This window comes from Mustelus asterias, chromosome 5 (assembly GCF_964213995.1).
Source record: "Mustelus asterias chromosome 5, sMusAst1.hap1.1, whole genome shotgun sequence".
Taxonomy (NCBI): Eukaryota; Metazoa; Chordata; class Chondrichthyes; order Carcharhiniformes; family Triakidae; genus Mustelus; species Mustelus asterias.
This window is the reverse complement of record NC_135805.1, coordinates 79,541,199-79,567,055: the sequence shown is the minus strand read 5'-3', so window position 1 is coordinate 79,567,055 and position 25,857 is coordinate 79,541,199. Positions and strand designations below refer to the sequence as shown.

At 41.6% G+C, this 25,857-nt stretch overlaps 1 protein-coding gene across 4 annotated transcripts in view; it reads right to left on the bottom strand.

Moving 5' to 3' along the window:
* The window catches only part of cd2ap (CD2-associated protein), a 234,441-nt gene extending 213,950 nt beyond the window's left edge, over positions 1-20,491 (bottom strand). The window contains exon 1 of one of the 4 annotated variants that reach the window (XM_078212880.1): positions 20,302-20,491. In XM_078212880.1, the coding sequence (XP_078069006.1) occupies positions 20,302-20,305 (4 nt within the window). In that variant the 5' untranslated portion in view covers positions 20,306-20,491. The remainder of the gene's footprint in view (positions 1-20,301) is intronic. The other 3 variants (XM_078212882.1, XM_078212883.1, XM_078212881.1) reach the window with 3 other exon arrangements.
* Between the last annotated feature and the right edge of the window lie 5,366 nt (positions 20,492-25,857).

The following is a 25,857-nucleotide window of genomic DNA, read 5'->3' as shown; positions in this document are numbered from 1 at the left end:
AGAGAGAGAGACAGAGAGAGGAGGCCAATGTGAGATTTACAAAGAATGGAAGTTTTAAAATTGAGGCATTCCAAGACCAAGAGCCAATATGCCCATGAGCACAAGGACAATGGGTGAATAGGACATGATGTGCGACGATATACGAGCAGAAGACTTTTGAATGATCAAGTTTAATGTAAATGCTGGCCAGGAGAGTATTTTAAAATTAACAAGGGGGGGTGGGGAAGGTGGTGTTCAGTTGTAGGGGAAATTAGGAAACCCAAATTGGAGGTAGTAAGAGTGTAGGTTAGCAATGTGGCGGATGGGGTTACCAGACAATAAAAGAGAGGGAAAGAACAGGTGAATGGCTTTATGCACCAAGGAATTATAAAACAGTAGGGAAATTTACGAGTAGAACAAATTTAAAAGCTTTGTATCTAAATGCACAAAGCATTTGGAACAAAATTAATAAGTTAACGGCGCAAATAGGAACAGAAGGGTATGATTTGGTGCCGATTACCGAGACATGGTTACAAGGAGACCAGGTCTGGGAATTGAATATCAAAGGATACTCAGCATTTTGGAAAGATGGACTGAAAGGAAAAGGTGGTGATATAGCTTTGCTAGCGAAGAAAGGGATCAGTGCTGTAATGAGAAATGAGATAAGCACAGGAGATCAAGATGTGGAATCAGTCTGGGTAGAAACAAGAAATAGCAATGGAAAGAAAGATTTGGTAGGAGTAATCTGTAGGTTCCCAAGCAATAGTTCTGCAGTGGAGCACAATAAAAACCAGGAAATACTGGGGGCTTGCAAGAAAGGTATGGCAATAATCATGGGTGATTTTAATATGCACATAGATTGGAAGAATCAAATTGGCAAAGGTAGCCTGGAGGCACTGAATGCATTAGAGATTGTTTCTTGGAACAGTATGTTGTGGAACCAACCAGGGAGCAGTCTACTCTGGATTTGGTATTGTGTAATGAGGGGGGATTAATTGATGACCTCATTGTTAACGATCCTCTAGGGAATAGTGACCATTGTATGATAGAATTCAAAATTCAGTTTGGGGGTGAGAAAGTGGAGTCCCACACTAACAGTCTGGAATTAAACAAAGGAAATTACATAGACATGAGGACAGATCTGGCCCGAATAGAGTGGGCAGGAAGGCTAAAAGGTAGGACAGCGGACGAGCAGTGGCAGTTGTTTGAGGAGATACTCAAGTCCTCACAACTAAAATATATTCAAGTGAGGGAGAAAGATGGGTAAGGGAAGTACAAACATCCATGGCTAAACAAGGAGGTCAAGGACAATATAAAGACAAAAGCTAAGGTATACCAAATTGCAAAGGCCAGTGGCAAGCTGGAAAATTGGGAAACTTTCAAACATAAACAAAGGGATACTAAAAAAAGTATGAAAAAGAGCTGTGGTAAATTACGAAAGAAAACTAGCGCAAAATATCAAGGAGGATAGCAAAAGCTTCTACAAGTATATAAAAGGGAAGAGAGTCGCCAGGGTGAATGTTGGTCCCTCGGAAGATGAAACCGGTGAGTTAATAGTGGGGAACACTGAAATGGCAGAGATGCTAGATCAATACTTTGCCTCAGTTTTCATGGTGGAGTACCATCCCGATAGGAATGGACAAGTCAAAGGTAATAGAAAGGGTAGAACTTAGAATAATCAACATCAATAGGGAAAAGGTACTCAGCAAACTATTGGGATTGAGGGCAGATAAGTCCCCAGGGCCTAATGGCCTACATCTTAGGGTATTAAAAGAAGTGGCGGCTGAGACAGTGGATTCATTGGTTATAATATTCCAAAATTCTCTGGACACAGGAAAGGTTCCAGTGGATTGGAACAATGCTAATGTAACACCCTTATTCAAAAAGGGAGGGAGGCAAAATATGGGACATTACAGAAGTTAGTTTAACATCTGTTGTTGAGAAAGTGTTAGAAACAATTACCAAGGAAGCAATATCAGGACATTTGGAAAGTCAAAACACTATCCATCAGAGTCAGCATGGTTTTATGCAAGGCAAATAATGTTTGACTAATTTGCTAGAGTTCTTTGAGGATGTAACAATCAAAATGGATAATGGGGATCTTGTAGTATATATAGTATATCTGGACTTCCGGAAAGCGTTTGATAAGGTGCCACACAAAACGTTAATTCACAAGGTTAGATCACATGGGATTAGGGGTAATTTATAGTTTGGATAGGTGACTGGCTGATGGACAGAAGACAGATTGGGATAAATGTTTTTTTCTCTGGATGGCAAAGTAACTAGTGGGATGCCACAGGGTTCGGTCCTTGGGCCCCAGCTATTTACAATCTATATTAATGACTTGGGTACAGGTGCAGAAGGCTCTATAGCCAAATTTGCAGATGACACAAAAATAGGCGGGTCAGTAAGTTGCAATCAGGAAATAAGAACCTTACAAATGGATGTAGATAGCCCAAAATGTGTCAGATGGAATTTAACGTAGATCTGTGAGGGGTCATGCATTTTGGTCGCAAAATGGGAAGGTGCCTTATTATCTAAATAGGGAGACACATCGGGGTGCTCCAGAGCAGAGGGATCTGGGTATCCTCAGTCATGAGTCACAGAAAGCTAGTATGCAGGTATAGTAGATAATAAAGAAAACAAATTGAACGTTGGCATTTATAGCTAAAGGAATAGAATATAAAGGTAAGGAAGTATTGTTACAACTACACAAGGCATTGGTGAGGCTGCAGCTGGAATATTGTGCACTGTTGTGGTCCCCTTTTTGAGGAAAGATGTAGTGGCATTGGAGGCAGTTCAGCAGAGATTCACTATATTGATTCCAGAGATGAGGCGTTTGTCATATGAAGAGAGATTGAACAGTTTAGGCCTGTACTCGCTGGAATTTAGAAGAATGAGGGGAGATCAAATTGAGGTATTCAAGATGATAAAAGGTACGGATAAAGTAGACGTGGAGCGGATGTTTCCGCTGGTGGGGCATTCCAGGACGATAAGCAAATCTAAAACAGAGTTGAGGAGACACTACTTCTCCCAATGGGTTGTGAATCTGTGGAATTCACTACCCCAAAGTGCGGTGGATGTTGGAACAGTGAGTAAATTTGAGTTAGACAGATTTTTAATTGGTAATGGGATGAACGGTTATGGGAGAAGGCAGGAAAATTGGGGATGAGGAGCATATCAGCCATGATCGAATGGCGGAGTGGGTTCAATGGGCCAAATGGCCTAATTGTCCTCCTATATCTTATGAACAACATCACAAATCAGGGTTTCTCGGGTGAGCCTGAAGTAGGGGTGGAGACAGGCAAGGTTACCAACAGTGGACGTAGGTGGTCTTGGTGATTATGGTCACAAGCCCACCTCATTGTTAACTATGATGCCACGGTTGTGAACACTGTTCAGGCTCAAGACAGTGGCCAGTAACGTACTAGGGAATGAGGTTTGTTTCAGCAATCAAAGAAACAAAAGTTTGAGGGGGGAAATTTGCTTATTCACTTTTGCTTGTCGGACAAGCAGTCTGACAATTTAGAGATGGAATGGATTGAAAGAGAGGAGATGTCTTCAGCATACACATGGAACCTAATGTTGCAGTTCTGGAAGCTGTCACCGAAGAGCAGCCTGCAAATGAGAAATAAGAGCATCCAGGATATATTTGAGGGACTTCAGATGCAGTGAGAGAGCAGGGAGGGAAGCCATTACTTAATGGCTGGATAGGTAGGGACTGAGGCGATTCATTTAGCTGCTTCTGCTGCTTCTCCATTTAACAAATCCACATCTAGGTTCCCTGAACCCAGGAACTTATGTATGAAACCCACTCAAAGCAACCATACTATTTGGATATGGGCATTAAAAAGCTAATAGAATGTTTTTTTTGACAGGAATATAAAACTTTAAATGTAATGATGAATCCAAGCAAACACAAAGTGAGCCATAGCTGCATTACTGCGTGCAGTTTTGAACTCCACACTATAGGAAGAATGTTGATGCAAGGGTACAAGCACAGATTCACTAGGAAGCGACTGGTCATGAGAATACAAAGATGATATAACGAAAATTATGGCTGTTTTCTTACAACAGAGGAGATTACAGAGTTATCGGATAGGTGTACGAGGCAATGGGACTTTCAAAAGCAGATTGTTTCTCGTGTTTGAAGGCCTAGCATGAGGTGAAACAAATAGAGGTGAATACAAAATTTAATGCAGAGATGCTTTAACAGAGCGATACAAGGCTGTGAAATGCACTACCAGAGTTAGTCACTGAAGCAAAAACAAGAATAAGTTAGTGGTTGAGGAAATGAGAGGTAAAAGATTGGGCATGTGAGTAATGATTCCTAAGTTAATGTTCAAAGTTAGTCACTTTGCCAAAACAAAACCACTTTTCTGGAAAAATGTATTACATTGCGGCAGTTTTAGTTGCTCATTTTGAAGATGGGCTCCCTCTTACAATTCAACAACAGTTCCTTGCAATATAAATGCCCCTCAAAGTATGATTGGTTAACTTCCTTTTATGTAACTTGAGTCAATAAGGCTCTTTTCTGCATACACTATATTACTGCACAATTGTTTCTTAAATAAAGAGATATATTTACTTTTTGGTGCAACTAAAAGTTGTCCAAATAATCCAAGGTTACGACATGTGATTATTAAAGAATGGGGGAAAAAGCTTTAATCTACTTCAGTTCTCCAATTTCGTATTAGCTATCCAAGCTTCCTAAATTGCCAAAAGGCAAACAGTTCAAAACAAGTGGAAACATGAATTTAGGTAAGGTATAAATCAGTAATCAGTAAAACACCCAAGTTATTAAATGCCTTCAAAACAATACAGCAAAAACATCTTTGTTTCTGCTGTAAGAAATATTACCATGGGATTTTTGATGGCACAGCAACCATATAGCACACATTATCTTAACACTGTTCTGCAACTACCCTATCACTTCCCTGCCATACAACATTTTATATATCCATTTTCTTCCACAGCATATATCTTGTAGCTCAAGAATGATCATCAATCATTGTCAAACTAGGACCAATTCTGGGCAGTAGGCTCACGTCCATCCAGTAGGAAGAGGATTGAGACTGCCTCAGCTTATTCCACATAGGTACACAACGCAAGCTTACTAAGACATCCATTCCACTTGCTTGAGCTGAACTTGCACCCAACTCTGGTAAAAGTCCAGTGTTTAATGACGTCAAATGATGTCTTTCAAACAATCCTTATTGTGCAAATTAAATTTTACTTTGTTCTTTGAGGGGTTGAAATTGTCCACAACTCTGCACATCAAAAATATTTTTCTATAGTTCAGGTCACTTCTGATTACATCAAATATCCACTGTCCAAAGCGTCACACTCACACAATACAGGCTTGCCGATTCATGGAGTACAAAATCAAAAGACATTTTACTTTTAAACACACAATGGAAAATGGACACACTGCTTGAGAAACAAATTGGAGTTGAGTGTTCAGATGACCTTTTCCTTTCCTGCCAACATACATGGAACTACACAAGGTCCTAGCTTTCATATCTGGAGAAGACATTAGAATGCAAACAACTTCTAGGACATCTCATTGAGATGGCATTAAAACACAACAGGCTCTGTGGATTAATGGCCTCCTCTCATCCACCCCTGTATGTCAGTCAAAAGGTGGCAAAAAGTGGGGGATCATTCTGCCATCTTTCCCCTGTCTGTGGCAGATATAAGAATAAACCGTAAGTAAAATAATTGAAACTCAGAATGTGACATGGACTATAACTGGAAAACCACCAACTTGTTAATCAGTCTTCCACAGGTTGGGCACCCAAAACCTGGCTGTCCAAAAACCAGACATTTACAAAAATTCCGTTTGACATCCAGTTAAATTAAATTCAGACTTATTGTCCAAGTACCAGTGGTGCGCCAGACTAGTTATTGACTTCACCACCTTGTTTACAGTCACACCCCAGTCAAGTTCCTGAGAACCAAGTTGACATTATTATTTATTCTTTCTCATACCTTATTTCATGTATTTCTTATTCTTTGAATTTGGTCTAAGGCAAGCTTCCTGATTTCATTATCCGAAATTTGGCATGGTTTCAGTCCCAGGCCGTGTATCCTGTATCATTACCCTCAAAACAATTGCCAATCAAAAAAAGTTAGAGAATCTACAAGAATCATTGAAACTTAAAATAAACCCATATATTTGGAGTTTCTCTTTAAGAAACAAACAGTTATACTAAAAGATGGTTTTAACAGAAGAGAGAAAAACACTTCTTCTGCAGCAAAGAGAAATTCAAGTAAAAACTGGAGGCTTGTGCATGCCATGGGCAAGATAAAGCTTGCCAAGAGGGCTGCAAACTGACTTAAGGATGCATGCAATGTTTCTAGTTCAAGTGAGTTTAAATCTTCCAGAAGTTATGCTGAAGTTGCCCAGTGTCCTAGTCAGCCCACAGTTATACTGCTGTCAATGTCTCTGGAGCAGATGGCCATAACTAATGGAAACACCCATGTGATGTAGAAGAAAGCAACTAGCATTGAAAATCTGAATTGATAACTAGATAAGAAAATGCTAACTCCCTCAGAGGCATAAAGATAAGAAAGCAAAATATTTTCAGGTAAGCCAAGACAAGAGGGCTCAAGACAGAGAGGCAAGCTTAGAACAGGCAATAACTTGCACTTATCAAGATTTTTAATATAGGAACTTCAAAGTACTTTTGTTTTTGTTCTGCACAGAGTATGACCATCAGCAGGAACAGTTTGGAGGGAAGGCTGAGTGAGGCTAGGACACTGAACTCAGATTAGACAGCTGCTACAATCAAAAGATGAAATCAATAGACCAAAGCAACTGTTTCTTCAAACTTGTTTGTGTTGTTGTGAACTCCCAACAAAGCACCACTTGTCCATACCACGTCACATAAAATTGCAGCTTTGAGCACATAAATAACAGCCATGCCCAAGCTTTCTTCTTCTCTTGTTGGACCACAAAGGCATATGCTGCAGAGCTTTGTTGTCCTCACAAAGTTAAATTTATCTTCCCCTTAAATTTCATGCACTTCATGCTTCAGCCAATGACCAGTCTTTGTACTCTTATTTAAGATGCATGCAATCAAAGCCCTTTCTAAAGCATCCAAGCCACAAAACTTTAAACGAGGCAGAACAGTGAATATAAAAAATAAACAATGGGCATGCTCTGGAATTCCTCCCCCACATTGCTGTCTCGCAGTTTTTAACCAAACTTTTGCCCCTCTCTTCCAATCTCTCCTCCTTTAATTTGATTTGTCACATGTATTAGCATACAGTGAAAAGTATTGTCTCTTGTACACGATATAAAGCATACTGTACATAGAGAAGGAAAGAAGGGAGTGCAGAATCTAGTGTTAGTCATAGTTGGGCGCGAGAAAGATGAGAGATTGAATTAAAACATTATGAGAGTTTAGAAGAGTTAGAATAAGGTTTAAGCAGCATAGAAAGAGAGTAAAAGATAGGATTAGAAGGAATGCTGGCCACAGTTTGGTGGACGTCACCATGCTCCAGCACCATTTCCTTAGTTCAGCTTGCTTTTTGATGATGTCTCCAGTGTGCTTTGGGATGATTTCTACATTAAAGGCACTGCATAAATGCAAACTGTGAATGCATCAGGCATTCATTGGATCTATCAACATCCTGGGGGTCACCACTGACCAGAAACAGAATTGGACCAGCCATGTAAATACAATGGCCACAAGAGCAGATCAGAGGCTGTGAATTTTGCCGTGAATAATTAACCTCCTGACATCCTAAAGCCTGCCCACCATCTAGAAGGCACAAGTTAGGCATGTGACGGAATACTCTCCATTCACCTGGATGAGTGCAGTTCAAACACTCAAGAAGCTTGAAACCATCTAGGCCAAAGCCGCCATCGACTGGCAACCCATCCACCATCTTACACAATCTGTCCCTCCACCACTGATGCATAGTGGCATGTGGCAACTCAAGACTCCTCCCACAGCACGTTTCAAACTCAAGGCATCTACCACCTAGAAGTACAAGGCAGTAGATCCATGGGAACACCACCACCTGCAAAAGTTTCCCAAGTCACACACCATCCTGACTTGGAACTACATCATCGTTCCTTCACTGTTGCTGGATCAAAAATCTTTGAACCATTGAAGTCCCAGTAGATTCTAAGTGCCGCCTACTACCACCAAGGGCAATTAGGGATGGACAATAAACGCTAACCAGCTATGCCCATATCCCCTAATGAATACTTTTTAAAAAGTATCTAAATTTGTGACAATTGGCTGAAGCTAGTTTTTGAAAGCTAGTTTTTGAAATCCAAGCAATGGTGGGCCGAGGAGCCACAGATAGCTGGTATCTTTAATGTGTTAAAAATAAAGGCATTATAAAAATTATAACTGAGCAATCCATACATCTTAGTTGAAACAACTAGGTGTATTTCCTCCAAAACTAGTATGCTGTACGTTTTGCTTACTGTGTAATCTTCTGCACACTACTCTCCATCCACAAAAGTCTGATCTTTACCTACCTGTGACTCACTTCCCCACCCCATTCTTGCTCTGATTTTAATCTTTGGCCTACTATACTGCTTCAGTGCAAGCTTCAAGAACAGTATCCTCTCTTCATATCTGAATTCAATTGCGTCTTTCCAGTTTGTTTCAGAGATCTGGTACATGTGGTAAAAGGGCTATAATCAGTTGGAAATTCTTGCTATGGAAATGTTCCTTGTCTCTCCATATGTGGACTTTGACTTGATTGGCTGTGTTTGAAGTGGTTGATCCATAACGCAGAAATAGTTGGCTCTAAATTCTTTGCCTCATCAATTAGCCTTTATAGCATGTTAACTTTATACATTAGAGATTACTCTGGCCTACTTGAACCAGGTTAGATTGGATTTATACATTAGATCAACATTCATTTGTGTGAAATCAAACAGAAATTTGAATTATAAACACAGATGCACCAAATCAGTGCCAATCTTGGCTTTCTTTCATGAAGCAAAAGGCAGTGACTTCAATGTCTAATCCAGAGATGTGGATATATAATCTAGACCAATACTTCACTTTATGAATTTAATTTCATTTCTTAATTTGTTGATGAATATTCAATGGGAAATAACTTCCATTTAGAATGAAAGAAATTGCCTTTCACAATTTCAGAACATCCCAAAGCACTTTCCGGTACTTCACACGAGAGGATTAAGTGACTTTGTGCCTGCAAAGCTTCTGAGCAGAGATAGGTATTCTAATGCATGACATTTTCATTGTGACCGCTATTACGGTGACTACCCTGTGACTAACATGGAGTTCACAGTAAGAAGTCTCACAACACCAGGTTAAAGTCCAACAGGTTTATTTGGTAGCAAATAGCATAAGCTTTCGGAGCACTGCTCCTTCGTCAGATGGAGTGGAAATGTGCTCTCAAACAGTGCAAACAGACAAAATCAAGTTGCAGAATACTGATTAGAATGCGAATCCTACAGCCAGCCAGGTCTTAAAGGTACAGACAATGTGGGTGGAGGGAACATTAAACACAGGTTAAAGAGATGTGTATTGTCTCCAGACAGAACAGCTAGTAAGATTCTGCAAGCCCAGGAGGAGTTGCCAGACAAAGATCTACGTAATTCACTATGGTCACAACATCAGCTATCCCAAAGCACTTCACAGCCAATTAAGTGCTCAAGTTGTGGTCATGGTTGTAATATAGGGAGTCAATAAACACACAGCAAAAGCTCCATCCAAGGCAAAGATCCCTGCTTTTTTTTTTGATTTGTGCAATGGGATCCTTGATGCCCAACTGAAAGGGCACAAGGGCCTCAATTCAGCTGAATGACAGTACTTCCTGCAGTGTAGCATGCCCTCATTACTGAAGTGCCGCATTGAAGTACATCTCTCTCATGTGCTGAAGTCAAGTGGAGCTTGAACCCACAACTTGCTGACTGTGTGCTCCTTCTGAACCAAGCCTGATATGAAATGCAGTAGCCCAGCAGTAAAGGCCTAAAATTAAGTTCTGTAGGATTTAGATGCAGAACATTAACTGTTTCTCTCCACAGATGCTGCCAGACCTGATGAGTTTATCCAACATTTTCTGTTTGTGTTTCAGATTTCCAGCTTCAACAGTATTTTGCTTTTATTCAAATTATTACTTCCTGAGGCTAGCATGCGCTAATACTGATGCAAAAGCAAAGAAGATGGGACATACAACGGAAACTTATATCTTGCTTAAGGTTATGAGTTGATTATTTTTCAAGTGTAGAGAGCATTGGGTGGGATAAACAAGACCTATAGGGCAGGATAGCAAATTATAGAGTACTGTTCTCAAATGTTACATATGCATAGATAGTATACCAAAAGTAATATGCACCTTGGCAAGAGAAACTAATTTTAATTTTATATTGGCTTTAGAAAAGAGGAATCCAGTGAGCGAGCCAGAGGAAATGCACTTGAATAATTGAAGGTTTGCAGGGCCCATACCTTATCTGTTACTTGTGAAAAATATTAACTCTTAGTTGAGGGGTGGAGGGCAGAAATTAATTGTGCAATTTGAGAACTAAAGCATGTTTAAAGAATTTTGCCCAGTTTGAACGGGGCAAGTTTTGCTTGGTTCCTAATCTTGATTTTAGAGGAGATGGTAGTGTGCTGTGTTTTTGCTATCATTCTTTTCAAAAAAGCCAGCACAGTAACTCTGTCCACATACGTTTAGGGAGGGTGGGAACAAAATTGGGAAGATAAACGAGATTAAATGAAATTCATGACATTTTATACACGGAGTACAAAAATTGTTTTACCTATATTTCTAAATGCTAGCTTGTATGGTTTACGTTCTTCAAATTGTGAAGAAAGCAAAGTGTATGAAACGTTACCATCCAAATAACTAGGAATGTTATCTTTAATTTCTTCAATAGCAATGAACCCAACTTAAGATCAGCACGGTAGCACAGTGGTTAGCACTGCTGCCTCATATATACCAGTGATAAGGAAGGACTGTAGAAAAAGAGATAATCAGCCATGGATATCTAAGGAAATAAAGGAGGGTATCAAACTGAAAGAAAATGCATATAAAGTGGCAAAGATTAGTGGGAACCTAGAGGATTGGGAAATCTTTAAAGGTCAGCAGTAAGCCATGAAAAAAGCTATAAAGAAAGGCAAGATAGATGAGAGTAAACTAGCTCAGAATATAAAAACAGATAGCAAACGTTTCTACAAATATATAAAATGAAAAAGTGGCGAAAGTAAACATTGGTCCTTTAGAGGATGAGAAGGGGGATGTAATAACTGGAAATGAGAAAACGGTTGAGGCATTGAACAGGTATTTTGTGTCGGTCTTCACCATGGAAGACACAAATAACATGCCAAAAATTGATGACAGAAAGGGTATAGCCGGTGAAAACCTAGAAACTATTATCACGCAAGAGGTATTGTTGGGCAAGTTAATGGGGCTAAAGGTAGACAAGTCTCCTGGCCCTGATGGAATGCATCCCAGGGTACTAAATGAGATGGCGGGAGAAATAGCAAAAGCGCTAGTGGTAATTTACCAAAATTCGCTGGAGTCTGGGGTGGTTCCCGCAGATTGGAAAACAGCAAATGTGACGCCACTGTTTAAAAAAGGAGGTAGACAAAAGGCAGGTAACTATAGGCCGGTTAGCTTAACTTCTGTATTTAGACAAATGCTTGAATTTATCATCAAGGAAGAAATAGCGAGACATCTGGATATAAATTGTCCCAAATTGGTAAGATGCAGCATAGGTTCATGAAGGGCAGGTCATGTTTGTCTAATTTGGTGGAATTCTTTGAGAACATTACATGTGCAGTGGACAATGGGGAACCTGTGGATGTGGGTGTATCTGGATTTCCAAAAGACATTTGACAAGATGCCGCACCAAAGACTGCTACATAAGATAAAGGTGCACAGTGTTACGGGTAATGTATTAGCATGGATACAGGATTAGTTAACTAACAGAAAGCAAAGAGTGGGGGTAAATGGGTGTTTTTCTGGTTGGTGATCAGTGACTAATCGTGTGCCTCAGGGATCAGTGTTGGGACCGCAATTGTTTACGATTTACATCGATGATTTGGAGTTGAGGACCAAGTGTAGTGTGTCAAAATTCGCAGATGACACCAAGATGGGTGGAAGAGCAAAGGGTGCAGAGGACGCTGAAAGTCTGCAAAGGGATATAGAGAATCTAAGTGAGTGAGTGAGGGTCTGGCAGATGGAGTACAATGTTGGTAAATGTGAGGTCATCCATTTTGGTAGGAACAACAGCAAAATGGACTATTATTTAAATAGTAAAAAATTGCAACATGCTGCTGAGCAGGGGGACCTGGGTGTGCAGGAATTTCAAGGAGTTGGTTTGCAGGTGCAGCAGGTAATTAAGGCAGCAAATGGAATTTTGTCCTTTATTGCTAGAGGGATGGAGTTTAAAAATAGGTAGATTATATTGCAGCTGTAGAAGGTTCTGGTGAGGCCACACCTGGAGTACTGTGTACAGTTTTGATCTCCTTACTTGAGAAAGGATATACTGACACTGGAGGGGGTGCAGAGGAGATTCACTAGGTTGATTCTGGAGTTGAGAGGGTTGGCTTATGAGGAGAGTGTGAGTAGACTGGGGCTATACTCATTCGAATTCAGAAGAATGAGGGGAGATCTTATAGAAACATAAAAGATAATGAAGGGAATAGATAAGATAGCAGGGAAGTTGTTTCCACTAGCAAGTGAAACGGGAACTAGGGGGCATAGCCTCAAAATAAGGGGAATCAGATTTAGGACTGAGTTGATGAGGAACTTCTTCACACAAAGGGTTGTGAATCTGAAATTCTCTACCCAGTGAAACAGTTGAGACTACCTCATTGAATGTTTTTAAGGCAAGAATAGATCAATTTTTGAACCGTAAAGGAATTAAGGGTTATGGTGAGCAGACGGGTAAGTGGAGCTGAGTCCATAAAAAGATCAGCCATGATCGTATTGAATGGCAGAGCAGGCTCGAGGGACCAGATGGCCTACTCCTGCTTCTAGTTCTTATGTTCTCACAGTGCCAGGGACCCTGGTTCAACTCTGGCCTTGGGTGACTATGTGGAGTTTGCACATTTGCCCCGTGCCTCCCACAGTCCAAGGATGTGCAGGTTAGTTTGATTGGCCATGGCAAATTGCCCCTTAATATCAGGGGGTTTAGCAGGATAAATACATGGGGTTACTGGGATAAGGCCTGGGTGGGATTCTGATCAGTGCAGGCTCGATGAGCTGAATGGCCTCCTTTTTCACTGTAGGGATTCTATGATTTTATGAGGAGCCACATTCTGGAGCATATTCTTGTATGGTAACCAATCTAGTGTTCCATCATTTTAAATCAATTTTTGCTGCCCTATTTTCTATTCCTCCATTCTCCTATTTTTAATTCAACTTTATCTGAGGAAGCATGGAATAAAATCCTTGAAATATTCTCTCATGGTAAACCTCAGCACACCTAAAATGCATCAAAAACCAGCCCCTATATTACAGATGTATACTTTTTAATGAAAGGACTTGTGCTGGAAAAATGGCTAAACAGCCAATGATATGGGAATTCCAAAAACCTCCACTTTTTTTGTAATTTTATTGCTCTGCCTATAGGCTAGAGAAACAGAAGATAGACATTGATGAGTATTCACAAGTGGTATCGTAAACTAAATCATTGACTACCAAAAAAAAACTTAGCTCAAACTATTGCTGGCATTGATAGAGAAAACACACTGATGTTTGGATTGTTGACCCACATGAGACTTGTTGGCTCTAAGGAGTGCTGCAAGTTTGGGAGTGAGGATGATTATGTATAAACCCACTCCACAACATACTGCCCACAAGGTGAGTGGATCCAGAGGAGGCAAAAGAATCAGCTTATGATGTCATGATGTCTAATTCTGTGATTGTACGAAAGTACTCAACTGATCCCGGTTTCTTGATGGAACTTTCATTGTGATATGGCAAAAAGAATCCAATCAGGGTAATTCTGTGAAATGATGAAACTGTTGTGCAGAGTTTGCAAGTTTCAATTAAGTTCCATAGTTGCTATTATTCTTTATGATGTGCTTTTTCAGTAATATGATTTTATTCAAATTACTGGATAATTCCATTCAAAGTTTTAAGTTTATTTAATAGTGTCACAAGCAGGCTTACATTAATACTGCAATGAAGTTATTGTGAAAATCCCCTTCCAAACCAAAAAAAAATCACATTCATACAAACATACATAGTACATAACCATGATCAAATAATCTAAACATTAAAAAGAAACTTGGAAGTGAGATCAAATACAGCAAAGTGCCTGTATGAAATGCAAAGTGTCCTTTCCTACTATAAAAGCAATGAATCTCAGAAACAAGGTAATTGTATATCAACATTGTATCTAACTTCTTGAGGCTTCGATTAATTTGTATATATTTGAAGACATTGATACAAACAGATCTTGTTTTAGGATTTATTCACTGAGAAAACCACAACACAAAACACAGCCTTCTGCAAACCTCTGGATCTATGAAATTTGAAATGGGATAAATCAGAAGTAGAAGCAATCATAGATCAGAACTCCTTCAGCTTTTCTCCCTAGATTTATGGCTCGAATTGCAAGACCAGAAAATATCAAATGCACTATACAAGCATAATTCAAGGTGCCATCTTTCAAATGAATGTTAAGCCGAGGTCTCGTCTGCCTCATCAGATGGAAGCAGAAGATCCTATGGCACTATTTGAAGAGCAGAGCATGGGAGTTATCCCTGTTGTCTTGGCCAATATTTAATTCTCAATTGTATTGCCAAAAAGCATTTATGTGGTTATCACACTGTTGTTAGTGGGAACTTGCTGTGGGAAAATTGGTTGCCATGTTTCCTATTTTTATAACAGTGACTCTACTTTGAACGTATTTCACTGGCTGGAAGGCACACTGGGACGTCCTGAGGTCATGAAAAGCATTATATAAATACAAGTTTTTTTTCCTCACTCATGTGGCAACTTCAATGGCTGCTGGTCAGAAATGTCAAACAAGCATTAGTGTGACACAGCAGACTTGAAAGTTTCAATAGTTCGTATAGAAAAATGTTACCATGCTGCCAACTGTATCAGGGCTGTTTCTATTTTGGAGAACTATTGTTGTGCAATGATGAACACTGAGGATGAGAAGTCAACTGATAGTAGGGCACAGAGTGGCAGTGATTCCAAAGGATTATGGCAGAAGGAAAGATGGGGTGGCAAGAAGATATTGTGGAGAATTTAAGAACTAAACAGAATGTTGAATTTGATTCATTGAACCGGTGAACATCTGGAAAGACCTGAATGAGGGGCAAGTTAGTCTTTGGCCAGAAAGAAAGTAGAGTTTGGATGCAAGCAAAGGTGCAAGATAAATTGAATTTTAGTACATGAAAAGCAGAGACAAGCGTTTCAGTAGTGAAAGGACAAAATAATGTTTAAGATGGGAAAAGTAAATGTGAACATCTGGTGTGCTGTGTTGGTGATCATAAAATGAGGTTCAAAATGCTGCTTAGCATCAAAGGGCACACTGAGATTGCGTACTGCCGCATTTGATCCTCTTGAGCAGTCAAGGAGCAGTTACTCTATTTTACCACTGCCCATCTCTCTCCCCCTCCTCCTCCCTGCCCCTATACTAAACAGAATGTAAAAAGATGTAAAAGGGGGTTGAAACTAAACGGGTTCTACTTCAGGAGAGACATGGACTGGGGTGAGACATGTATCAGTGACTGGAAAATCAGCAGGGCTGATTAATGGCTACACCAAGTGGGCCAAAGACATTGAGTGTTTAGCAGAAATAAAATTGTGAAGACTACCTGTTAAACACAAGAAGAGATGCAGAGAAGGTTAGCCAGGGGAGTTGGAGACAGGTGGTTAACAAGGAGAGAAAGGAAATTTTAGTACAAAATATCAACTAATACGCACATGCAAACAAACATGATAAAAGCAGCTTTAGACTGCACAAAATACATTGGAGGCTAAATCCTGGTTAAGCAAGTTAACAAGATCTTTTAAAGATGAATAATCACAACAAACCATTAGATCCCACCAGGTTGGCAGGAAGTGGAACAGCCAAAGAGATAAAAAGGCAAGTTTGGACTATTCCTGATCACAAAATACACCAGTGGTGAAGAGAAGAAAAATCTGATTGCACAATGAATGTTAACTATTTGAGGGTGAGGTGAGGAAAAGACAGGAACAGAAAATAATTTACATTTTTCAATCAGAGACTCTGACTTGGCCTCAAGTATTTCAGTACCACCAACTCACAGGAATGATAATGCAATCTTATATCCAGCAGCTGACTGAGAATCATAGAAATCATAGAAACCCTACAGTACAGAAAGAGGCCATTCGGCCCATCGAGTCTGCACCGACCACAATCCCACCCAGGCCCCACCCCCATATCCCTACATATTTTACTTGCTAATCCCTCTAATCTACGCATCCCAGGACACTAAGGGCAATTTTAGCATAGCCAATCAACCTAACCCGCACATCTTTGGACTGTGGGAGGAAACCAGAGCACCCGGAGGAAACCCACGCAGACACGAGGAGAATGTGCAAACTCCACACAGACAGTGACCCAAGCTGGGAATCGAACCCAGGTCCCTGGAGCTGTGAAGCAGCAGTGCTAACCACTGTGCTACCGAGAAATAGGACAACTGCTATACAGGACGGACCACTAATTTGCAATCATAAAAAGATTTGCTGTCAGCTTTGCAGCAACAAAAATAAGATATTAAATATTTATGATTGAGGCATATTACAATAAAAGATTTGTGAATAGTAAAGTTTATGAACAATTTTGGAATTGCACACAAAGCAATTTAAACTTCAAGCTGAAAATTCTATTGGATCCTTATAGCGAGGTTCCACAAACAGCAATGAGATAAATGGCCAGTTAATCTATTATAGTATAATTAGTTGAGGGATGAACATTGGCCAGGGACACAGCTCACCTTTGAATAATGTGATGGGATATTTTACATTCACCCAAGGCAACAAGGGACATCAAATTAACAACTCATCTGAAAGGTGGCAAGTCTAGAATGCAGTGTCAGTCCAAATCTCTGGAGCAGAGCTTCAAATTGCAACCTCAGACTCAGGCTAAAGTGTTGCCCTTAAACCACTGAAAGCTCAAGTCAAAGAACAGAAAAATCCAAATACCAGAGTTATTAAACCTGTTATCTAATATACTTTGACTCAGTATCAGGAATATCTGTTTCGTCCAAGTTCTTCATTTGCAGTTTTGAATTTTAAAAATCTTCAGAATCATATGTGGTCTGTTTGCACGTTGCCCCATCAGAAGGGACTTTAAAAATTAACATTAAATGCTGATAAAACTCAAGTTAGGGTCATTTTATATAGAGAAAAAGGCAACAATCGACCTCTCTGCTACGTGTAGCTACGATGTGGAGATGCCGGCGTTGGACTGGGGTAAACACAGTAAGAAGTTTAACAACACCAGTTTAAAGTCCAACAGGTTTATTTGGTAGCAAAAGCCACACAAGTGTGGCTTTGGTAGCAAAAGCCACACAAGTGTGGCTTTTGCTACCAAATAAACCTGTTGGACTTTAACCTGGTGTTGTTAAACTTCTTACATGTAGATACATATAGCTTTAGTAAAGCGTTTGACAAGGTCCCTCATGGTAGGCTGGTGAAAATGGTTGGATCTCATGGGATAAAGGGGAAGGTGGCTAGATGGGTGGAGAACTGGCTTGGTCACAGAAGACAGATGGTGGTAGTGGAAGGGTCTTTTTCTGGCTGGAGGCCTGTGACTAGTGGTGTTCCGCAGGGCTCTGTATTGGGACCTCTGCTGTTTGTGATTTATATAAACGATCTGGAAGAAGGTGTAACTGGGGTGATCAGTAAGTTTGCGGATGACACAAAATTGGCAGGACTTGCAGATAGTGAGGAGCATTGTCAGAAGCTACAGAAGGATATAGATAGGCTGGAAATTTGGGCAAAGAAATGGCAGATGGGGTTCAATCCTGATAAATGCAAAGTAATGCATTTTGGTAGAAATAATGTAGGGAGGAGCTATACGATAAATGGCAGAACCATAAAGGGTGTAGATACGCAGAGGGACCTGGGTGTGCAAGTCCACAGATCCTTGAAGGTGACGTCACAGGTGGAGAAGGTGGTGAAGAAGGCATATGGCATGCTTGCCTTTATAGGACGGGGCATAGAGTATAAAAGTTGGGGTCTGATGTTGCAGATGTATAGAACGTTGGTTCGGCCGCATTTGGAATACTGCGTCCAGTTCTGGTCGCCACACTACCAGAAGGACGTGGAGGCTTTGGAGAGAGTACAGAGGAGGTTTACCAGGATGTTGCCTGGTACGGAGGGGCTTAGTTATGAGGAGAGATTGGGTAAACTGGGGTTGTTCTCCCTGGAAAGACGGAGGATGAGAGGAGACTTAATAGAGGTGTATAAAATTATGAAAGGCATAGTTAGGGTGAACGGTGGGAAGCTTTTCCCCAGGTCGGTGGTGACGTTCACGAGGGGTCATAGGTTCAAGGTGAAGGGGGGGAGGTTTAACACAGATATCAGAAGGACATATTTTACACAGAGGGTGGTGGGGGCCTGGAATGCCCTGCCAGGCAAGGTGGTGGAGGAGGACACACTGGGAACGTTTAAGACCCATCTAGATAGCCATATGAACGGAGTGGGAATGGAGGGATACAAAAGAATGGTCTAGTTTGGACCAGGGAGCGGCACGGGCTTGGAGGGCCGAAGGGCCTGTTCCTGTGTTGTACTGTTCTTTGTTCTACAGCAGGAAGATTAAAAAAACGAATTGACAAGCAAGTGACTTCAGTCAGATTTCTTCCTTAGCAGGTACAGGTATCCAAAAAGATAAGATATAGTCAAAGCCCGTTCAAAACAACTGAAGAGTACAAAGTTGCAAACATGAAACAGCAAATGTTGTTCAACAGCAAAAAAAATTTACAAATCATTGTATCAGAACCAGTAATTAACCGGATCAGCAATAAATTGCTTATGTTAGTCTGCGGCCTGGGCAGTATGTTGACATTTAACAGCAATATCGTTTTGATCCAAGTTTCTACACAGAAACAAACTCCCGTGTCGCTGCTGCCGCCCGGAACTGCAGGTATGGCTTTAAAACACAGCCATTCTTGTGCACAGTGGTAGGCATCAGGCATAATTTTCCTGCTCGAATCCTTATGCCTCACTGAATTAGCTATTATTTTTTCTCATTTGCAAACTTTTCCGTAACTTTCCCTCATTCATCTGCTCACACCATTTGATCTCGTCGCTCTGTTCAACTGTCCTGATCCCTCACTACTATCCCCACAGTTTGGTCCACCAGTAAATCCACCCACACTCGAGTACTTTCTTTCGATTTCCCTTCTTAACTTCAAGACCCTCGTTCCTGAAAATGCTTTGACACACACCACCTCACCTTTTCCCCATCCAACTCCTGTTTGGCCTCACTCACTTGCCCAGCGCACCCTTTTCCAGTACTTTATGTGACGAGTAGGACCAAATGCAAGCTGCCTCTCTGTTAGCGACCAAGCAGATTGGAAGCAAAAAGTAATAAAAAGGAGCATACGCCTTCTATCACCAATCTGCATCTTCGAAAAAATACAGCAGCGGCCATCCAACTTCTAAGATACAATTTCTACAAGCGAATATCTATTGTAAAATGGTTTAAATAAATCAATCCATCTTCCATTTCCACCTGAAACAGTGTATTTGTTTGGGCCTTTACACTCGTTGTAAACTTGGGAGCTGCATAAATGGATATCCAATTATCAGTAGAGTTAAGAACTTCAATCAGGACAGGGAGTTTTGAGGCCATTCTCTCCCGGAATGACTCAACTCTAGGTGTAGTTCGCTGATTATCAAAGTAGATCATTAACTGGGAAACTCCATTATTACTGTCGCGTAAAAGAAATGAAGGTCAACTAAAAGTTAGGTTCAGAGCATTAAAGAACAAAGTTAAGTGAATTTCACCGGAAATCCGTCCATTTGTGGTTGGTAAAAGTAGATTCCTCCCCCCCCCCCCCCCCCCGAGTTCCTCCACTCCACCCAAACTTTAACTGAGACCATTTTGCCCAAGTCTTGTGGCCGCCTCCTCCAGGAGTTCAGCGCGGAAAGAAAATTCATGGAGCAGACAAAGAGAGAGACTCCCAGCAGAGGGGGAGAGTTGAACAATGTCAGTGTAGTTGGATTAGTTACTCAGGAAACCAGGCAGGCTGAGGGTGTGAATAATTCAGGAGCGGAGCTCCGGGGAGGAGCTGCTGAGTACCTGGGAAAGCAGCTCCCACAGCCCGGGCCCCTCGCCTCCCGCTTCCCTTCCCCACACTTGCACAGAGCCCAGGACCTCACCCATAGCTGCAGGCTCTCCTCCTCTCGGTCTCACTCCCCGGGCTGTTTATCCACAGGCGGCGCCGTCCATTCGGGGGGGATGGGGTGAAGCAGTAACCCGACTGCAGACCTGTTGCTGCTAGACTGGGCGAGAGGAGGAGAAGGGGGACGGGGCACTGGAAGCTCCGCTCAGCTCCAGTCCAGAGGCTCCAGGGGGGAGGGGCTTCTCCAGGCAGTCTCCGCCCCCTCCCCGGCCCCCAGTCTCCGCCCCCTCCCCGGCCCCCAGTCTCCGCCCCCTCCCCGGCCCCCAGTCTCCGCCCCCTCCCCGGCCCCCAGTCTCCGCCCCCTCCCCGGCCCCCAGTCTCCGCCCCCTCCTCGGACCTCAGTCTCCGCCCCCTACCCGGACCCCCGGTCTCCGCCCCCTCCCTGGCCTCCCAGTCTCCGCCCCCTCCCTGGCCCCCCAGTCTCCGCCCCCTCCCTGGCCCCCCAGTCTCCGCCCCCTCCCCGGGCCATCCCTGTCTCCGCCCCCCAACCCTGGCCCCCCGGTCTCCGCCCCCTCCCCGGGCCCCGCCCCCTCCCCGGGGCCCCCGGTCCCCGCCCCCTCCCCGGGCCCCAGTCTCCGCGCGCTCACACACATGCGCGGCTCCAGAACTCCCGGGCGCTCGCTCCCATTTGGCTTCTGAGTGCTCGCGGGCCGCCGCGCGCTGGTTGATTGGCAGCTGCAGCAGAGTAGCCCGGGGATTGAGACCAGAAGCCCGGGTGCAGTCTGCACTTCTGTTCCCTGTGCTCCTGGTCCTTTTCTGTTATCGCAACAAGAAGGCGAAGCTCAGGGTCGGCATTTTCTATCAGCCTCGGTTAAATCTGGACCTGAGACAGAACGGGCATTTCAAGCCATGAATCAACCTAACGATAGCACAGTCCAGTTTAATAATCGTAAACACTGGTTTCAACTTCGAATTTACTTTTTTTTAAACAAGTTTTAGAGTTGCTGAAAGTGTTCTTTTTCTTTTCCAGAACTTCATTGTTGGCAAACATCTGAGCTATTTGCATAATTGCTCTGAGCCGCAGCGCCTGGGAACACTTTAGTGACGGGAAGGATATAATTGAGATGCAAATTATGCCATCATGTGGTTTTGTTTGCAAATACAGAGGGAAGCTTTGCTAAACAATTTTTTTATAAGCGCTCTTTAAAAAAAATGATAGCTCAGCAACGTACTATTAAACCAAAGTGCAACGTATGAAATCGCAAGAGATGCAATGCCGGAGAAAACGTATTCACTTCTCATAATTTGTTAGTGTATAACTTAAATAGTTTCTAAAGTGGCGGGATGGTGGATGTTTACAGCGAAATTGGTGAAGATAATCTCAAAACTAAGAAACCGAAATTAAACCAGAAAGCGAGCCTTTAGAGTTGTATCAGAATTGATTACGACTATTTTATTTCAACTCTTGTATTAATAAGACGCTTTCAGACAGTAAAACATCACAAGGCGTGTTATAAAAACCGCACTGACCCACCCAGAGCAATATTGGGACAACTGACCAAATGTTTGGTCAAATAGAGTTTAAGGATTTCCTTAAACAGGAGAAAGGCGGGGTTTCCCCAACTTTGTCATGTTTTATGGTTAGAAAAGCGTGCAACATTTTGTTAGAAAGTCACGATTTGAGTCCACATGCAATTCCATTCTCTATCTGGTGGCTCTGCATTAATTAGGATTGTAAGAAGTCTCACAACCACCAGGTTAAAGTCCAACAGGTTTATTTGGTAGCACAAACCACAAGCTTTTGGAGCACTGCTCATCAGGTGAGTGGGAGTTCTGTTCACAAACAGGGCATATATGGATACAAACTCAATTTACAAGATAATGGTTGGAATGTGAGTCTTTACAGGTAATCACGTCTTAAAGGTACAGACAATATGAGTGGAGAGAGGGTTAAGCACAGGTTAAAGAGATGTGTATTGTCTCCAGCCAGGACAGTTAGTGAGATTTTGCAAGCCCAGGCAAGTCGTGGGGGTTACAGACAGTGTGACATGAACCCAAGATCCTGGTTGAGGCCGTCCTCATGTATGCGGAACTTGGCTATCAGTTTCTGCTCAGCGATTCTGCATTGTCGTGTGTTGGGTTCATGTCACACTATCTGTAACCCCCATGACTTGCCTGGGCTTGCAAAATCTCACTAACTGTCCTGGCTGGAGACAATACACTCTATTTAACCTGTGCTTAACCCTCTCTCCACTCACATTGTCTGCACCTTTAAGACTTGATTACCTGTAAAGACTCTCATTCCAACCATCATCTTGTTAGTATTCAATTCTGGTCGCCACATTACCAGAAGGATGTGGAGGCTTTGGAGAGGGTATAGAAAAGATTTACCAGGATGTTGCTTGGTATGGAGGGCATTAGCGATGAGGAGAGGTTGGAGAAACTTGGTTTGTTCTCACTGGAGCGACGGAGATTGAGGGGAGACCTGATCGAAGTCTACAAGATTATGAGAGGTATGGACAGAGTGGATAGTCAGCTTTTTCCCAGAGTGGAAGAGTCAATTACTAGGGGGCATAGGTTTAAGGGGCAAGGTTTGAAAGAGATGTACGAGGCAGATTTTTTACACAGAGTGGGGGTGCCTGGAACTCGTTGCCGGGGGAGGTAGTGGAAACGGATACGGTCGTGACTTTTAAGGGGCATCTTGACAATTACATGAATGAGATGGGAATAGAGGGATATGGTCCCTGGAAGGGTAGGAGGTTTTAGTTAAGTCGGGCAGCATGATCGGTGCAGGCTTGGAGGGCTGAAGCGCCTGTTCCTGTGCTGTAATTTTCTTTGTTCTTTGTTGTAAATTGAGTTTGTATCTATATATGCCCTGTTTGTGAACAGAACTCCCACTCACCTGATGAAGGGGCAGTGCTCAGAAAGCTTGTGGTTTGTGTTACCAAATAAACCTGTTGGACTTTAACCTGGTGTTGTGAGACTTCTTATTTGTGCTTATCCTAGTCCAATGCCGGCATCTCCACATCTTAATTAGGATTGCCTAACTTTTCCATTTGTCATTTTACTGACGGTAGAATTTTAGTCCTTTACAATATTAAAGTTACATCCATTGTTGATGTCCAAGTTCTCCCAACATACATCTTCTGGCGGGAATCTCATCTACTTGGGGACTAGAGGTATCGATCTGATTAAGCTCTCACCCACTCCCCCTATCAATGAGCGGCACAGGCTTGGAGGGCTGAAGGGCCTGTTTCCTGTGCTGTAATGTTCTTTGTTCTATGCCATGCTCACCATCTTCCACCCAACCCTTTCTGTGAACGTATGGCATTTCTAATTGCAACGGTGAGATAGGAGAGGACTTTCAATTCACTATCTTTCATCATAAAGATGCAACCCTGAACTCATCCTGTACTCTCTTGCCATTAAAATATATATTTATATATATATCAGGTTGTCAGTTCAAAAATCCCTCCCCCAACTGAGACATTGAGGGAAAATGAGATGGGGCAAAAAGAGCAAATTGAAGGGAGGGTAATGAGAAAGAAGGGTCAGAAGGGGATGGCTAGGAATAGAGATGGGATGAAAAGGTTGTGAAGAGGGGGAAAGGAAGCGAGACAGTGGAAAAGTATGAGGGAGTTGGAGATTTGGTGAGTTGAGAAGGGAATCTCAGTGGATGGTGGGGGTAATATTTGTCCATAATAATTGGAAGTGGGATGCATAGCAGATCATAAAAGATGCTTCCCCCGAGCCCTTTGTTCCCATTTCTTCCCCTCTCTTGTTCCCTACCCCCTCCCTAGTCCAATTATGCCCTGCCCTGCTTGACTTGAAGACTGTACTTGTGCCACATGAGATTGATTAGCAGTATATTAACATTTATATTCAAAGTCCGTCACTGTAGCTAATGTTCCAAGAAAATCAGTAATTCTGTGAATAATTTACAGTTCATAATATAACTACTAGCACTCTGGTTCAGTGTTGAGCTATTTGTAGCCACAAGGAAGTGAGATGTTTTTCTAAGATTCTACTGAATAATCTGTATTTTCTGGATGCAATTAAATTTCTAGTCTGAATTTTCTATGTGACATGGTCTTTGAATTCTCATCTGGACAGGCAGCATGAAATCAATTAACAGTGACCATTAACTCCAAGCATTATTACTCATTAAAACAGAATTTTGCACTTCTCTACATAAGTGCCAACCTAATATCAGTTACTGTACTTCAAAGTATTTGTTCTTGAAGTGTTCTTACATATCTGAAGCATGATAAAGCAGCAAGTAAATGCAATTATTTTTAAATGCTGCATCAGATAGATATTCAAAGGGATGAAGTTCTGTATCTTCAGTCTTGGTTTAACTACCTGTTGCATTCAATTTTCTCCCACAGTAACAGACCTCTTTCCTTCAGTAACTGCTGATTTCATTAACTCCAAATGGAAGCTGGTGAAAGCTGTCCAAGTTTTGGATATTAGGTTTAGTAATTCTTGACTTTCATAGTTTGTTACTATTTGTATTGAATTGGGAATCTCCATGAATTGGGAGAAGTCTGAGTTTTAATTCCTTTGATGCCCTCTTCCAACATGTTCAGCGCAATTGCTTTCAAACTTGTTTTCTCAAGAGGTTCAATTTGAAAGCTAAATAATTTAAAAATATTCCATTTATTAAATATAACTCTCTTTTTGACCTTACTCCAGGGTTCCATGATTCAGCCATGATTTCTTCTGTTGTTTCCTGGCTGTAAAAAATGTTTTTGCCTTCAAATTACTTGATGACCAACTAAACCAGCAATCAAAGCTACAACAACCTACACACAGAGGATTAAGATTTTGGTTTAATCTCACATCAAACGTTTTTGGTTTCTTTGGCTTATAGTTTGCCTGAAGATTTGTACAGTAGCTAAAAATAACATTTTAAATGTTGTTTATTCTCAGAACACTTTAGAGTTTAATGCGTCAGGTAAAGTCACCATAGTCCCAGGTGACCATAGGCTCAAAGAGGAGAGCTGACTGGTGATGATTTACCCTGAGGATCATCAAACCTCAGGTGAGGAGTAAGGTTGAGAAGGTGGGTCTTCATGAATAACATCAACTGGTATGGGAATTGAACCCACAAGTACTGATATCACTCTGTATTTCTAACTAGCTGTCCAGCCAATTGAGCTGAGAAATGTGGTAGCCAAGACAGTTCTGAAATACGAAGTAAGACAATGAGGATAGCATTTATTATTTTGAAGGAAATATGTCCTTTCTGGGGCCATGTTCATAATAACAATTGTCATGCCATAATAGATTAGCCCTGACAGTATTCCTGAGAGTCAACATATAAAGAGTTTAAGCTTTCCTTTAACAAATTACAGAGAGAATAAGATTTGGAAAAGGAATCACAGGGATATCTGGGAAAAATGGATATTATTTACTTCTCTATCGCAACTGTTTAAAAATATGTCTGAACTTGGTCAGATACAATATTTTGTGAAACTTGAATACATATAATTGGGTTTTGAAATCAAACTACTTACAAGTGTGTAAAGGCACCTCTTGGTTTGGAACAAAGCCACCCAGATTAGATTAAAATATAATTTTGTTCCCTGAT